Source organism: Alosa pseudoharengus, unplaced genomic scaffold (assembly GCF_046254945.1).
Source record: "Alosa pseudoharengus isolate Yale_2024_CS ecotype anadromous, Long Island Sound unplaced genomic scaffold, YU_APseudo_1.1 YU_APseudo_1.1_scf_19, whole genome shotgun sequence".
In the NCBI taxonomy this organism is placed as follows: Eukaryota; Metazoa; Chordata; class Actinopteri; order Clupeiformes; family Clupeidae; genus Alosa; species Alosa pseudoharengus.
In genome coordinates, this window is record NW_027468657.1 from 32,728,321 (window position 1) to 32,743,885 (window position 15,565).

General features: G+C 48.0%; 1 protein-coding gene across 4 annotated transcripts in view; it reads right to left on the reverse strand.

The window, feature by feature from the left end:
• Positions 1–15,565, reverse strand: part of mbnl3 (muscleblind-like splicing regulator 3) — a 32,215-nt gene that overhangs the window by 15,210 nt on the left and 1,440 nt on the right. For 2 of the 4 annotated variants that reach the window (XM_076292459.1, XM_076292458.1), the window contains exons 2-4: positions 5,934–7,353; positions 672–836; positions 199–399 (exon numbers count right to left, since the gene is read on the reverse strand). In XM_076292459.1, the coding sequence (XP_076148574.1) occupies positions 199–399; positions 672–836; positions 5,934–6,107 (540 nt within the window). In that variant the 5' untranslated portion in view covers positions 6,108–7,353. The remainder of the gene's footprint in view (positions 1–198; positions 400–671; positions 837–5,933; positions 7,354–15,565) is intronic. The other 2 variants (XM_076292456.1, XM_076292457.1) reach the window with 2 other exon arrangements.

The window sequence follows — 15,565 nt, forward strand, 5'->3', positions numbered from 1 at the left end:
GGAGATTGGAACTGCTGACAGAGCCCGCACTGCTGACTGCTAGCCCGGTTTTAGCCATGGCACTGCCCCAAATGCATTCTTGCACATATGTGCCCAATCTGTAGGCGCTGGCGCGCGTGGCGAGGGCTGTAGGGGCGTGCGGAGTGGCTGCGGCGCAGCGTGAGCCGCCTGCCTGCCTGCTGCACTGCAGTACTGTACCTCCAGCTTGTCTGTGCGCGTCGGCTTCTGCGCAGAGTTTCCGTTTCCCATGGCGATTCCCGTGGGGCTCCCCGGGACCAGCACGGGGGCGCTGGGCAGCAGCTCGGGCATCAGCCCCATGCCGGGGCTCATGTGGCTCAGGTACGGGCCAAACGCCATGCCGGGGTTGCTGGCCAGAGAGGGGGACACTGGGAACGAGGTCTGCCACGAAGAGAGGGGGAGGGGAGGAAGAGACAGAAGGAGGGAAGAAGAGAGAGACAAGCAGAGAGAGAGAGAGAGGGAGGGAGAAGGAGATAGAAAGAAGATAGAAACAAAAATAAACCAAAAAAAGAGGCAACAGCAGAGAGGGTGGAGGGGGGGTAAGAGCACATTAGCAATGTACAATTAGCAATTAGCAATTTAATTTAGCTAGCTGATTGCAGCTCTAGCATGTCCAGGCCATGTGTTGGTGTAGGAGGTAGTGGTCAGCTCACTATAGGCTGCAGCTGGGCTCCTGGCAGCATGAACTGCATCTGCTGAGCCAACATGGCGGCGGCTGTCTTCTGCTGGATCAGGTTGTTCCTGCCGTTAATCTCCAGCTGGGTCTTCAGGTGCGGCGGGGGGTGCAGGTACTTGCAGTTATCACGTGTGCAGCGGCCCTGCGAGAGAAGGGGGGGATGGGGACGGGGACGAGTAGGATGAGGACAAGGGAGGGGGAGAGGAAGGAGGAGGAGGGACAGCAGCTAAGTGACACATTTCATGGGCTCACACTTATTAGATTCCAGGGAGCTACAGCAAGACAGCAAAGCGATAAGATCGCACTGATAGAGGAGATCAATTAGAGGGAGATTTCCTGAGTAATGAAGACAGGTCCGTACATAGAACCTGATAACATGTAAATGGATGTGTTTTTAACGTAAATAAGATGCAAAGTCACAGCTGTACACTGCCATGCATGTTGAACACCTTTGAAAGGGTAGAAAAGCAGTTGGCTATCTCTGCTAGCTTGTGTTTGTCTTCATTCATGCATTCATTTGCATGTCTGCTAACACCAATAGCCAAACATTATAGGAACGTGTGTCGCTATCTCAGAGTCCTGCACACAGAAGGCCGGTCCATATCACAGGCAGCGTGTCTTATCTACTTTCTGGACAGGCAGCTTTCAGCGGCGGGCGGAAAGCAAACAGTTTGGGAACTCGTGACGGCGGGGCAGCGGGAGCCAACCTGAGGAGCAGCGTGTCGATGGTGTGGACTGAAGCCCTGAGTGAGATTAGACCACAGAGGAACTCTGTGAACCACCCACACACACACCACACACACACACACACACACACACACAGACACACACACACACACACACACACACACACACACACACACACACACACACACACACAGACAGACAGACACACACACACACAACAGACACACACAGACAGACAGACAGACAGACAGACACACACACACACACACACACACAGCAGTCAGACACACACACACAGCAGGCAGACACACAGACACACACACACACACAAAGCAGACACACACACACACACACACACACACACACACGCACACACACAACACATATCACTGCTGCAACAACAAAAAAGAGGAAGACAAGGGTGGTGTGAAGGAGACTGCTGGTGGTTTTACTGATACCAGAATTTACTTTCAAACTCTGCCTCAATGAATTCAGCCCAAAGTCATGGCAAATCAAATAAGGACATTATTTCAGCACACAAATACATTCCTATTTTTGCAAATCATTTTGTTGGGTGATTCATGGTGTTCAGTAAAATAAGGCAGTCATATTTGCTAAGCAACCTTAACCACCTGTTTAGCATTGTTATTTGGCATGTGTCTGCAGTATGCAATGGTGTAATAATAATAATAATAATGATAATGATAATGATAATTAAAAAATCTCCAGTGGTTTGAAACCTAATCTCTTGAGAAGAACGTAAACTCAGATATGGTCATTAGCATGACCCTGCTCCAGTATAATATTTAATACCTGGAGACAAAAATGAAGTGCTGAAGTGGAGGGAGCATTTCAATCAGCCTTTGAATCTGTGGGCTGAGAGGAGAGCGGTGAGTTAACTGGGCTCTGCTGCCCTCACTGCCCTGTCATCTGCCAGGAAGCCACCAGAGCCCAGCTCTGCCTTATCAGCACTCCTGTAAGGGTGCGCCGGCCATGTTAATGCCTCCAGCCCCTCCACAACGTTTAAAGTCTGCTCTCTGCCAGTGACCTTGTGCCTTTGGCTTCATTTCCACGTCTTGACCTGATCCGATCGCGCGGCGTCCGTTCGCTCTGCCGGTCAGCCGACAACAAGAGAGCACCCCATCCCAAGCTGACATAAAACCAAGAGAAAAATTCTGATTGGTCATCTGTCAGTCAGTGCGGAATGAGATGTTTAAGCTCCTCAATCCTTGAGCACAACCTTTGAGGAGGTCTTGTTGCTCTGTTCGCCGCGTAGTCCGGGTCTTAACGGTGATGCAAGTGCGGCGCGATTGGAAGTGAAGCGGCGTGCTCTGGGCTCGTGTCTCTGCGGGCGGCGGATGAGGTCAGGCTAATGAAGATGGAGCTGGGTGGTGGGAGCGTCATGGCGGCGGGGACAGCGTGATGGATAGCTGAGCAACATTGCAGGGGGGGGGGGGCGGAAGGGGGACGCGAGGAGGACGACAGCCACATACTGGGACTAAACACTGCCTCCATGGTTTGCCTGACCAACCCAAAACTCAACAACCTAGTGTAGAGACAACCTGCCGCTCGGGGCTGACAACAGCAAAAAAGCTATTTTAGGTACAAAACAAAAACCCACAAAAAAGTACTGTAACATTTTTACTAAATGTAACTAAATATTAATGGCTTAAAAACTCCCCCATCACACACGCATACACAGAGACTTGACATGCTAATCACTGAGAGGCTATGAGAGACATGAGTAATGAGCATCCCGATCTCAGGAGCCCACTCCAGCTCAGCAGCTCACTAAGGAACACCATCAAGCCCTGGCCAATCCCTGCAGAGCACAGACTCCGCTGCATTATTAATGAAGGACTGGGGAAGCTATGATATTACGGGCTAACTGGAACTAATACTGCACTGAAATATTACACACATGTCTGATGTCTGAATGTACACACACACACACACAGTCAGCAGGACTCGCTTCCAAGGTTCACACAGTTCCCCTCTTCATGGAGAAGGACACAGAAGGAGAGAGGGAGAGAGAGAGGGAGAGAAAGAGGGGGGGGATGAAAAGCTGTAAGTCATATCAAGTAGGACGCGCTGGGTCAGGGATCTCCTCTGCGTCGCCATGGAAACGCACCCAGCAACAGGGAGGAAGTTTGGCCCCACGCTGTCTCCCTGTCTGCTGACTGGCCACAGAGACTCAAAAAGCAAACAGGGGGAGAGCGAGGGAAGCAAAAACAGAATTGAGCATGAGGGCTCGTGAGCAAAAGCCCAGTCCTTAACCCTTGCCACGCCACTCCTTCATTTACATCAGACTTTCTTTACGTCACATTCCTGCCATGTCTCGCTTCTGCTCAGCCAACCGTTTTTGAAACCGGTGTCCTTGTCGAGACATGACAGAGGTCCGATGCGCTAGTGCACTGCTCGACACAAAGGACCCAGCGCAGACACGCGGCATGACAACGGACGTGCGACTGGTGCCATCATTCAGATGACAGCAGAGTCGTTTGCAGGGGCCGGCCAACTGCATTATTCATGCTCCCCTCTGCCAACAGGTTAACAGGCTGTCCAGACGGGGCTTGCTGAGCGGGCCATGCAAAGAAGGGACGGCCTCACGCTTACGTGGCCAGCTCGGATTAAGTGACACGGTGGCAGCCATTAGGGGAGATCGATAAATTAGCAAATAAGAGGAGAGAGAGGAAAGAGAGGTGGAGGAGAGGAGGGAGAGGGAGGGGTGGGTGGGGGAGGGTGGAGCCTAGGGAGGGGTAATTAAGTACTGGTGTCATACCACATGCCACCAGCAGGAAATAAATCAACATAAATATGAGCCCTACTTAAATCAAGAAGCTAGAGACAGAGGGAGCACTGTCAGAAAATATTCACATACTGGGTGGATGATCATGATTAACACACTCAAACAGTTTACTGTGTTAAGAAAGCTCAGAAGACTGCAGACACAACACCAAGTTTACAATTTAAGTGTGTGTGTGTGTGTATGTGTATGTGTGTGTGTGTGTGTGTGTGTGTGTGTGTGTGTGTGTGCGTGTGCGTGTGCGTGTGTATGTATATCAGCCCACTAAAACCAAGCCCCATCACAAACACAGAATCTTTTCTGACCTTCACTGGTCTCTCCCACTCACTCAGGCTTAACCCTGAGATTCTCCGTATAGTACACAAAAGATAGCAGCACGAGAAGCCGTCATGGTTCACATTCTGAGAAAAAAAACATCAATCATGTCACTCTGAATGCTCGACAAGCAGGGAGCACGGCTTGAACACCACCCCACGCTATCAGCACACCAGTGCTTTTCACAGGGATTACAGTACCCAATAGGCTGGCTAGTGCTGTTGCTAGGCCTCTCTGTTTCCCTCTCTCTCTCTTTCTTTCTCTCTCTCTCCCTCTCTCCTGCGCTGCAGGATGAAGCATAAAGCAGAAAAATGGCCGAATAATAAATTCTAACTCAATAAAAAGAGGAGACAGCTGCTGCACTCAGACAGAGTCTCCCTTGTCTGTGTCTCCTGCTGCAGAGAGAAGAGGCACAAGTGCACACACTCACACGTACACACAAGTACACACACACACACACACACACACACACACACACACACATGCACCCACAAGCACACACACACACACACTCTCTCTCTCTCTCTCTCTCTCTCTCTCTCTCTCTCTCTCTCAAAGCTGTTTGTTGTGAGTGTAATTGTTAGTGGTGCCTTTCCTTATTTTCCATTCATGGCCACTGATGGAGCGCTAAGCCATTATGAAAAAAACACCTACAATGTTCCTGCGTCTGTACTTTATGAGAACTTACTGACACAAAACCCTGATAGAGTTGATATTACATCTTAACAACACTTATATATTGGTGTATCACTTTAATTTTGATATTTGACAATACTAAAATGGATTTCTGAACAATAACAAATGACTCGTGTATGGTTGTGTGATGTCTTTGACCTCCACTGGCTCCTCAGCTAACAGAAGATAGCTCACATTTCCTGAGTAAGCAAACAGACAGACACACTGATGCCACTTCTACAGAACATCAAGGGAGGAGGGAGAAGAAGGATCCTCTGTGTTTGCTCTTAGCTGAGAATGGAAGGTGTGTATTTGATCATCAGGAGGCTGTCTAAGGTAAAACAGTGACAGTACTGACATGCTGCATGCACTAATCATCAAACCGTCTGTGTTCCCAACAGGAAGAATACTCTTCATTTTGTTTTACAGTTTCACGAGGGACACAATAGATGGGAGAGTGGGAAGGAGCAAAACTGTTTTAAGTGGCTGCTGTCTTCTCCAAGAGCCCTCTCAGCTATTGATCTAATACATGTGATGAGTTGGCTACCTCTCAGGTTCTCTTGTCCTTCTACAGGGACTGGTGATGAGCCAACAGACACCCTTGGAACTACGTGCGTTGCACACACAGCCTCTCCTCACAAGTGCCACTAAATGGAATGCAAAGCCATTGTCTGAGTGTGTGTGTGTGTGTGTGTGTGTGTGTGTGTGTGTGTGTGTGTGTGTATGTGCCCTCTGGCGAGGGTGAGTGTGTGTTACCTTGAGCGAGTCGAAGCAAGCGATGACGCGGCCATTCTCCACGTGGCAGCTGCGCGAGGGGTGGGCGAACTTGCACTCAGCGTCTGAGCGGGAGCAGGTGCCCCTCTGGTACTCGCGGCACACCTCCAGCGTCAGCCACTTGGCATCGCGGCCCACCGCCACGTTGACGGCCATGATGAGGGGGTGATGGCAGATGCCAGCAGGGGTGGGGTCGGGGGGTCTGGGGGTCGGGTGGGGCACCCAGCGGCAATGGAGGGCACGGCGACAAACAGAGCACACAGCAACAACGGAGAAGGAAACACCCTACAGCGCCTCAGTGAAATGATGGCAAGTTATCTTAGCTGATATCTAGCACAGCAACTCCCAATGTCCTGGTGTTAAAGCAGGCAGGTGAGGCAAACAAATCACTTTGAGAAAATAAACAAAAACAGAAACAACACTGACTAGTGCTCAGTTTGTGAATAGCTGAGAGTATACTGAAGTCCAGCAGGATTTAACAAAGGTGAAGAGGTGGGGCTTTGGACAGAGATGCTTTATGGATGTCCTTGCAGGTGTGGTGGTTAAGTGTGTGGGGGGGGGGGTGTTTGCAGAGTCCAGCTCTGTCTCAGGAACAAGGTGCCAAGGTCAGGCAGGACAGCGTGGCATGCTGGGGCGTGTCCGGCCGCGGCCCCTCTGCAGGCAGGCTCCGCAGGGCTCCGAAAGAGTGCGTCCTTCCGCTCGCCTGTGGGGTGGCGGGTCACCTTCTCGCCACTCCCTGCGTTGTTTGCGTCCGGCCCGAAGAAAACTACGCAGGTTCCTCTCAAGCGGCCAAATGACCCATCGCCAAAGCAAAGCAAGCGCTAGTGCTGCTAGCCACTTATGCTAACATGTCTGAGAATAGAAGGGAGTGGGTGGGGTGGGGCGGGGTGGGGGGACACTGTAACTGGACGTCAGGATAAGGCAAGGTCTTTAAAGGGACAACTAATGGACCTGTGTCCTTGATCTAATGGGGTGGAATAGCAGCAGGAGGAGACAGGGGGAGCAGAGATGGAGAAACTGTCTGCCTGTCAGGGTGAAATATAATCCTAGTCAAGGCCAAGCCCTCAACAAACATACACACACGCACACACGACACACACACGCACGCACACACACTCACACACACACACACACAGAAAGACTCACACAAGCCAGCAGGGGGGAGATTTATCCAAGCAGGTAGACCCACATGGAAGCCAGGAATGCCTCTGCTGCTGCTGCTGCTGCTGCTGCTGCTGCTCTCAGCGTAGGCACTTTAGTGGGGCTGTAGTTTGTCCTCTTGTTTCAGTCTTGTTCACATCCCTCCAGCACCCCACAAGTCCTGTACTCGCCACGTTCACTCCTTCCTCATCTTCGCCCCTCACTTCTTCAAGTGCGTGGCTTCAGTCCAACAAAAGCCTGCCTTTGAAGGGAAGGAGAAGACGATTAAAAAAAAGTATGTCAGGAGACGGCGATGAGTAGTTGGCGATCAGTCAACTGAAAGGAGAGCAGCTCTGCGGAGGAGCGCCACTCATCTGTGAGGGCGCGGGGAATACAGGTGGCAGTTTGAAAACAAACAAAGCCGACGAGCAAGAGGAGCGGGAGGAGGAGGAGGAGGAGACGCGCGCGTGTGGCCAGCGCAGCCCCGCGCACTATTTGCACTGCAAACCTGAGACGGACACGCGGCGAGAGCGGGAGACTGAGACGGGCCGAGGAGCAACCGGAGCGAGACGGGCGGCAGCAAGCGAGAGCACATGGAGAGGAGCGGAGCAGAGGAGGGAGAGAGGGAGAGAGAGAGAGAGAGAGAGAGAGAGGGAGCTGAGGAGGAGCCGCGCGGATGGAGAGAGAGAGAGAGGGGAGCAGAGCAGAGGAAGGAGAGAGGGGCGGGCAGCCGGGAGAGAGAGCAGACAGCAGTGCTCAGGAAAAAGGCCAGGCTACGTCTTGATTAAGAGATAGAGCGGGTGGGTGAGTGAGAGAGAGAGAGAGAGAGAGTGAGAGAGAGAGTGAGGGGGGGGGTGATACGTCACTTCAGCAACTCCCATGTGCTCCGCAGAGCATAAAGTGACAGCATGTCTGAACGCGCACATGCTCATGATTTATGCGCGCGGAGAGGTCAGCGTACAACTCTGACGTCACTGCAGCTTTTGTACACAATTGCAAAACGTGAAACAGAGGGGTGGAAAATCACCCGGGAAGAGAAAGGGAGCCGTTTTTCACTACTGCAGCTGCTGAGCACTAAGCACAGGATCACACAGCCAATCACAGCGAGCCTCGCAAGCTGACAGAGGGGCTCCTTGGCCAATGGCGTGAGGAGTGACGCACCGATGCCGTTTCCTTTTTTTCTCTCTCTCTCTCTCCATGTCCCTCTCTGTGTCTCTCTCTCAGCACCTACCCACCTTGGCAGGGCGTGAGGCTGTCATTGCTATGCTCTATGGGCAGATTTAAAAGGCAGTGACATTCAGCAGAAATGACTGCAAAACCTGGGTGCTATTGACGCTGCACAGGGTGATGGATGGAGAAGAGTGAATGAGGAGAGGGATGACAGGATGGATGGCAGAGAGGGGGAGAGAAAAGGTCATATTGCATAGTGGATATTTGTTTATGTTCATCTTCTATTTCTATCTGTTTTTAAGGGACACGATAAGGAACAGCTTTCAAATTAGGAGACACTATACAGTATGTGTGTTGATCTCCATGGTGACATGTAGCAGGTTTTGCTGCGTGTGTGTGTGTGTGTGTGTGTGTGTGTGTGTGTGTGTGTCTATGTGTGTCTGTGTGTGTCTCTGAATGACAAAGGGGGTGTTGCTGGGAAGAGAATATGAGGCAGCGCAGCAGGAGACTTGCTCAGGAGGGAGTATGTGTATGTGTGTGCATGTGCATGTGTGTGTGCCTGTGTGTGTGCCTGTGTGTCTTTGTAAATATGCATGTCATGAGTCTGACATTAGACATGCAGCGCACTGCTACCCGTGAGCACAGCAATGTTTAGCAATCTGACTCAATACAAACCACAAAATACACAAATGATCTGACGACACAATGACCCATCAAAATGTCCACTACCCTCTAGACGTTACCGCTGTACACACTGCCAGGAAGAAAGAGCGGCGAGGTCAAATAGCACTTAGACATCTATCAATAAATGGAACAAAGTAAAGAGAGCAGGTGAAGAGAGAGAGAGAGTGAGTGAGAGAGAGAGAGGGGGGGGGGAGGGAGAGAGAGAGTGAGAGAGTGGTTGGGGCAGATATGATCAGTGCCTGTGTCTCATAGCGACAGACACAGACAGAGGGAGTGGTGGGGGGTTTGTGCGTATGAGAGTGCAGACAGCCGGGCTAGGAGGAGTGCACTGCAGTGAGGGAGGAGAGAGAGGGGAAAGAGAGAGAAGAGGGAGAGAGAGAGAGAGAGATAAAAGAGTGGGAGAGATAGGAGAGAGAGAGAGAGAGAGAAAGAGAGGGGGAGAAAGATAGGAATGAAAAGTGAATTAATACACCCACCTTCAGACAAGAGAACAAAGGGACGCACTATGAACAAAGAAAGAAAGAAAGAAAGCAAGAAAGCAAAAGAAAGGCACAAGAGGGAGAAGTAGGCTTTGCTCCGTTGCATATGTCATCACACAAACCTCTGACTCCACCCTCCCTCCCCCACGCCCACACCTCCATCTATCCAGGGATCGATACAGAGTTCCCTCAAGGGAACTCACTCATCCCTTCCCCAGGTCTGCTAGGCAGGCGAGGCAGGATGCCGGGAACACGTCCAGAGACTGAGCAAAGCTCAGCGCTGAACCACACACACACTTAGAACACAAGAACTCCAAACATGTTCATAACCACACACACAGACACATACAGTACACACACACATACACACACACACACATACATGCACACACACACACACACACACACACACACACACACACACACACACACACACACACAAAGACCTTAAGTGCATGTGTACAGCTAAACATATACGTAGCCGCGTGCACTTTTAGACTTGTGCAGATCTGTGCTATCAGTTTCAAAAGGCCAATCATCTCTGCACTGCAGCATGCAGGCCCGGGGCAAGCCAGGGTACGCTTAGCTCACGTTGCTGCCTGTCATGTGGATGCCTTGCTGACACTCCCCAACATGGAAACACACACACACACACATACACACACACCGCAAGTCGTCCTTTCCATCACCACAATAGACCAACGTGACTACAAACTCACAGACATGTTGTCAGCACCATAAATAGATAATAATAAGTGTCACATGAATTAATGACGGATGCAAAGCAAACAGACATCACCGTTCTGCGTGTCGGTGGTGCCTTCCAAAAGCATGACCTGCATTCTAAACATCGGTGGGATGTTGAATAAGATGTCTGTCAGACACACTCAATCAATATCCCACCAGTGTAATGGGGCAGACGTGGACGTGTTCACGCTGCCACAGCAAACAGTGACACAGTGTTTTCACAGGGCAAATAACTCTCTTTTGGGCCAAATATGATCACGGTGACTTGGAATACACACAACTTCACCTGATATGAATGACAAAGAATTTCAGAACACTGTCAGGATTCAGGCTGATCAATGAGAGACGCATTAATAACAAAAAGGAAAGAAAGAAAGTAGGGAAGGAAGGAAAGAAAGATAGACAGCTAGGCCATCCAGGGGCAATAGAAGGTTTGACTGAGGTGCATTAAGGCAGGGGGCAGCTGAGCAGCGGGCTTACTGCAGCATGGAGAGGGATGAGAACCACCGTGCAGACAAAGCCTGGCTCTGGTTCCGGCTGCACAGGGCAAAGCTGCATGAGGGTCACTCTGCATAACGCTGGCACCAGCGGTGTAGTGAAGGGAACATACAGAACTGACTCTACAAGGTCACCCAAACAAGCGCACACACACACACACACACTGTTACAAAGTAGCTTAATGCTAGGTCTATGAAACATACTTGTGTGTTTAGTGTGGGAGAGTTGGTGGTAACAAAGCTCATTGATAAAAACATTCTGTATGGACACCATCCCTAGCTGAGTACAGTATTTGCATAGCCACAAGTGTAATATATGTATAGTTACACAGGAATAGATAACCTCTGTGCTCTTACATAAACATATAGAAGGTAAACATGAATTAGCAAACGCATATAAAAGGTTATGGTTCACCATTTAGGCCTAATAGCTGATAGCTTTATCTATTTATCTATAGCTATATCTATATGATGACAAAGTTACTACTCTGTTTTAGCCTCTTATTTGGACAGAATGCAGACCAAGGGGGCAATCTTAAACTCTCCGATCTTAGAAACAGGCCATGTTCTACTGAAATATAAATAATATCACATACCATACTTATACTTAATTATCTTCTCTATACTATTCTGACCAGTGTATTGAGGTCATGACATTTTTGATGACTCTTAAGGCGTAGTTAAGGCGTAACAAACCATCAAATATTTGTTTCCAAATACAGATTTTTTTGGAACTAGGAGATAAAATCTTCCAAATGACCTACCAAGGACATTCAAATAATGAAATATTGACTGTATTTAATCAGACCAGCTGAACCAGAGCAGTTCACTTCCTCAATGCTGAAATTTTATACACAAAGTTTGAAAACGTCCAACGTCCAAACTTAGTATACTCTCTTAAAATTGAGTAAACTGCCCCATGGTAGCCGCTGTCTCGTGGACTTCTTAGTTCTGTGCCACATGAACCTAGATCTACATCACATTATTACCCCTCACCAAGAGTATGCTATTGCTTGTGCTACTAAATGAGCTAAAACAGCGATCATACAATGGGAACATGACGATCAGCAGTTGGGGCCTTTCTGCCCCTCAGCTGACATGATTAATTTGCACGCAAGTGTGAAGGGTCGTATAGCAACCTTTGTGTGTGCATTAACAAGGTTTGCTACTGAACATAGGTGTCTACAATGTAAATGCAATTTAAAACATTGATGAGCTGTAAGAAAATGTTGAAATACTGTAGGAGGATGCTAAATTGGAATTTGTAAGGTAAATGTGGAGCTTCGGTTCCAAGACCCCCAATGTAATGTTGTTAATGTGGCAGAGAACATGAGAGCTTGGGCTTCAGAAAGGGATGCAAAAGAAGGTTGCTAAATGTAGCAGCTTTTCAACCCGAAGTGTTAATTGCATCGAAAGGGGAGTGCTGGCCAAAATATTGAAATGTCTTGAAAACACAAGTCCTGATTGAACACAGCGTAGCTCTTCCAAGGTGTAGAGGCAAGGGAACAAATGCATTAGGAGCAACTTTTACAGGAGTTAACCATGGAATTTGGAGTGAACCCTCAGAATGGAATGAACAATGGAATGCATACAATATGCTGGTCATACAGGAAGACCGTGATTGTGAGTAAAGAATCAGTGTGGCACACAACCAAAGGCAGCAATACTGATGCAGGCTGAGCACAGGAGCTGATGGATTGCCTGCCGCCGTAGGTGATGCTGAACTAGCCAGGTTTCCCTGCAGCAGAAGGGGGGGGGGGCCTCCAGAAGTCAGCAGGTAGAGGTCAGGTGCTAGCATAGGAAGCAGGGGGAGGAGGAGGCTACTGTTGACTCCAGCACGCTGCATCCCTCATCAGAGACGGAATACCACAACATAACCTTCATTCCACAGAGAGCTTACATAGGCAAACAAGCCCAGCTACAAAAGCTACAACGCTAATGCTTCTAGATAATCATTACACTACTATAAGACCCCCACAACGTGCTGTTGATTACCACTTTTATCAATTATATTTAAGAACAATGCATACCTACACAAATGTACAGACATAAAATCAGACATGATGTGATTTCAGCAACCTTGGTACAGCATCACTTTTTATATTTACAGGTAAATGTTATTGTATTTTTTGTTCGGTCTGTCTTAATAGTAATCTTTCCTTTCTTAAGGCATGAGTAATATCCTTCCTCCTTATATTTGCAGCAAGATAAATGAACTTGCCATTTCACTAATGGATGGCCACTCCAAAACAGTATGTTAGACTTCACCTCCAAAATGAAACCAGAGCTGCAGAAAGCCAAATCCTCCAGCTAAAATGGAGAGCTGCAGAGTTTAAGGTGATTCAGGTAAGGTTAAATGAGATGAGACAGGGGGAGGACCAGAGAAGGGGTGGGGGTGGGGATGGGCAAAAAAGAGTAAGTGCCCACAGCCAGGGAGAAAAATAATTAGGTTAAGTATCCATAATCCCGTCAACCTATTACAGCACTGGCCTTCACTCACAGAAACATCCAACCCACTTTCACTCCCTCTCCCTTCCCCCTCTTTCTGCCTGTCTTACTGCCTTTCTTCCTGTCGGTCTGTCTGTCTGTCTCGCTCTCTTGCACACACACCCACACACAAACCCACACACACACAAACTCTGAAGACAAAACCTAGAGAATGGATTGAAACAGAGGCAATAAATATGCATGTATTTGCATTGGGAAAAGGAAGACATAGCCTTTCATACTAACTGATCTGCAGTGAGTGCACGTGACTTTCTCATTTGTAATATCCAATGTCATTTAGATATTTCAGCATTTGTGCACTGTTGACCTATTGATGATTTGCTGACTGTTTCTGGCCTCTGTCCTGCCAGTGGGTAGAACAAAGATATTTAAAGCCTGTGGTTCTAAGGGTAGGGTGGAGTGTGTTATGGTTAAATCAATATCACATATTTACCCTAGCATTTGATGATTTGTTAATGTTGTTTCTTTAGCAGTGCAGTGTCGTGTTTTATTGGCATCTGAAAATGCGTGGTATTCAAGGAGGCCCAGAGAGTAGGCGGCAGAGACAGGGTGAGAGAGGGCAAATAAGGACGTGTTTTGTGTGTACAGTAACCTCTCTGTGAGCAGTTATCATTGCTTTTATGGAGCGCAGGAAAATGTGCTAGACCAGTGCAAAGTCCGCAACAGGGCGAGCGAGACTGGGTGAGTGAGAGTGTGTGTGAGACAGACGGAGGGCGAGTTTGAACTCGCTTAGCTGTTAAATGAGCCACTGATATGGAGGGAGCTGTGCTGAGACAAGGTTGGCCAAAGCGGTGACGTGTGTGTGTTTGTGCAAGCCTCGGAGCCTGGGTTTATGACTGGGTGAGAACACTGTTCCCCTATGTGCCTATCCATCCATCTCATTCCTCAACCAAACGGAGGGAATTTCACTTCAGTGGGCAGAGGAGCACTGATCATCATAAAGGCTAATGATAACACCGTATCCTGAGTTAACCTCGGTGCCATGGGATTCCACATACAGTGTTCACACCTGACCAAACATGGCTCCATCCAAGAATGCATATGACTCAGGAAAGCATCTGACTTGTTGAGATCGGTTCCAAACTCATCAGTGTTCTGGGTTTATATCTGTTTAGCAGGAACTAACTCATAGGCTATTAGGAATGCAACAATTAATCGATTAATCAATTAGTTGATTAGTTGAACTATTAAATTAGTCGCCAACTATTTTGGTAATCAGTTTTGTGCCATTTTTTAAGGAAAATACCTGAACATTCTCTGATTGCAGCTTCTCAAACTTGAAAACAGCTCTAGTCCTCTATGACAGTAAACTAAATATCTTTGTTGTGTGGTCAAAACAAGACATAATCCAGTGTCGTCTTCTATGCCAACAACAATCCTTGCAGGAATTTAAATGTTTCCTTTAAAAGTGCATGCAGGTTTGTTGAGGGGACAGAGACACAGGAGAGGCTGTGCAAAGGTGCGCATAGCTCTACAATGAGGATTTCATCCAATTTAAGTAGTACAACATAGAAAATCATTGTGTGGTGGTCAGTGTTGATATTGTGGTGGGCTGCCAGAAATAAGTCAATGTATGGGAAACACTGTAATCTTGGGCTTTGGAAAACACTGATCAACACTTTCAACCATTAACTGACATTTTATCTATCAAACAACTAAGTGATTCATCAAGGAAGCAATTGACAGATTAATCAACAATGATGATAATCGTCAGTTGCAGCCATATAGGTTATAAAAATGTAATAATTACAGTGGAATCTCTGTCTATGCCCACTTCCTCTACAAGACTAGTGGTTGGGTCTACAACATACTGCAGGGCTTGAAGAGTAACCATGGTGATACTCAGAGTGGGAGACCTCAGGTACTCTAGTCTAGTCTATAACACTCAAACTAGCCCCCGTGCTCAATACTGTAAAGACTACAGTGTGCATTGAAATCAAACTGAATATTTAACCAAGGGACAGCATTCAAAACAGGAACGAACACACACACACACACACACACACACACACACACACACACACACACACACACACACACACACACACTTCATGTATCTCTAGCACTACAGTACAACTGGACAATGACAATCTGAAGTGCCTTCTTCTGAATTTGCCATCAGTGTAGGCCTAATGCAAGCGTACTTCAGAGCAGTGCATAATATACTTAATGTGGTCAAACAAGAGTAATATTACTGCACAAAAATGAGGAAATGGCATTTGTGCAAAAAAAGGAACTTGTGATCTTTTGAGGTTAAAAAAGACATAACCATGCAGTGAAATGTTGAAACACCTAGGCTAGTGTGTTTGTGTGGATAGCATTCATGAAGGCCTCAAAAAAAAATATGATGTTAGTTCTAGTTGTAGAATATTTCAGGACAAACACATCC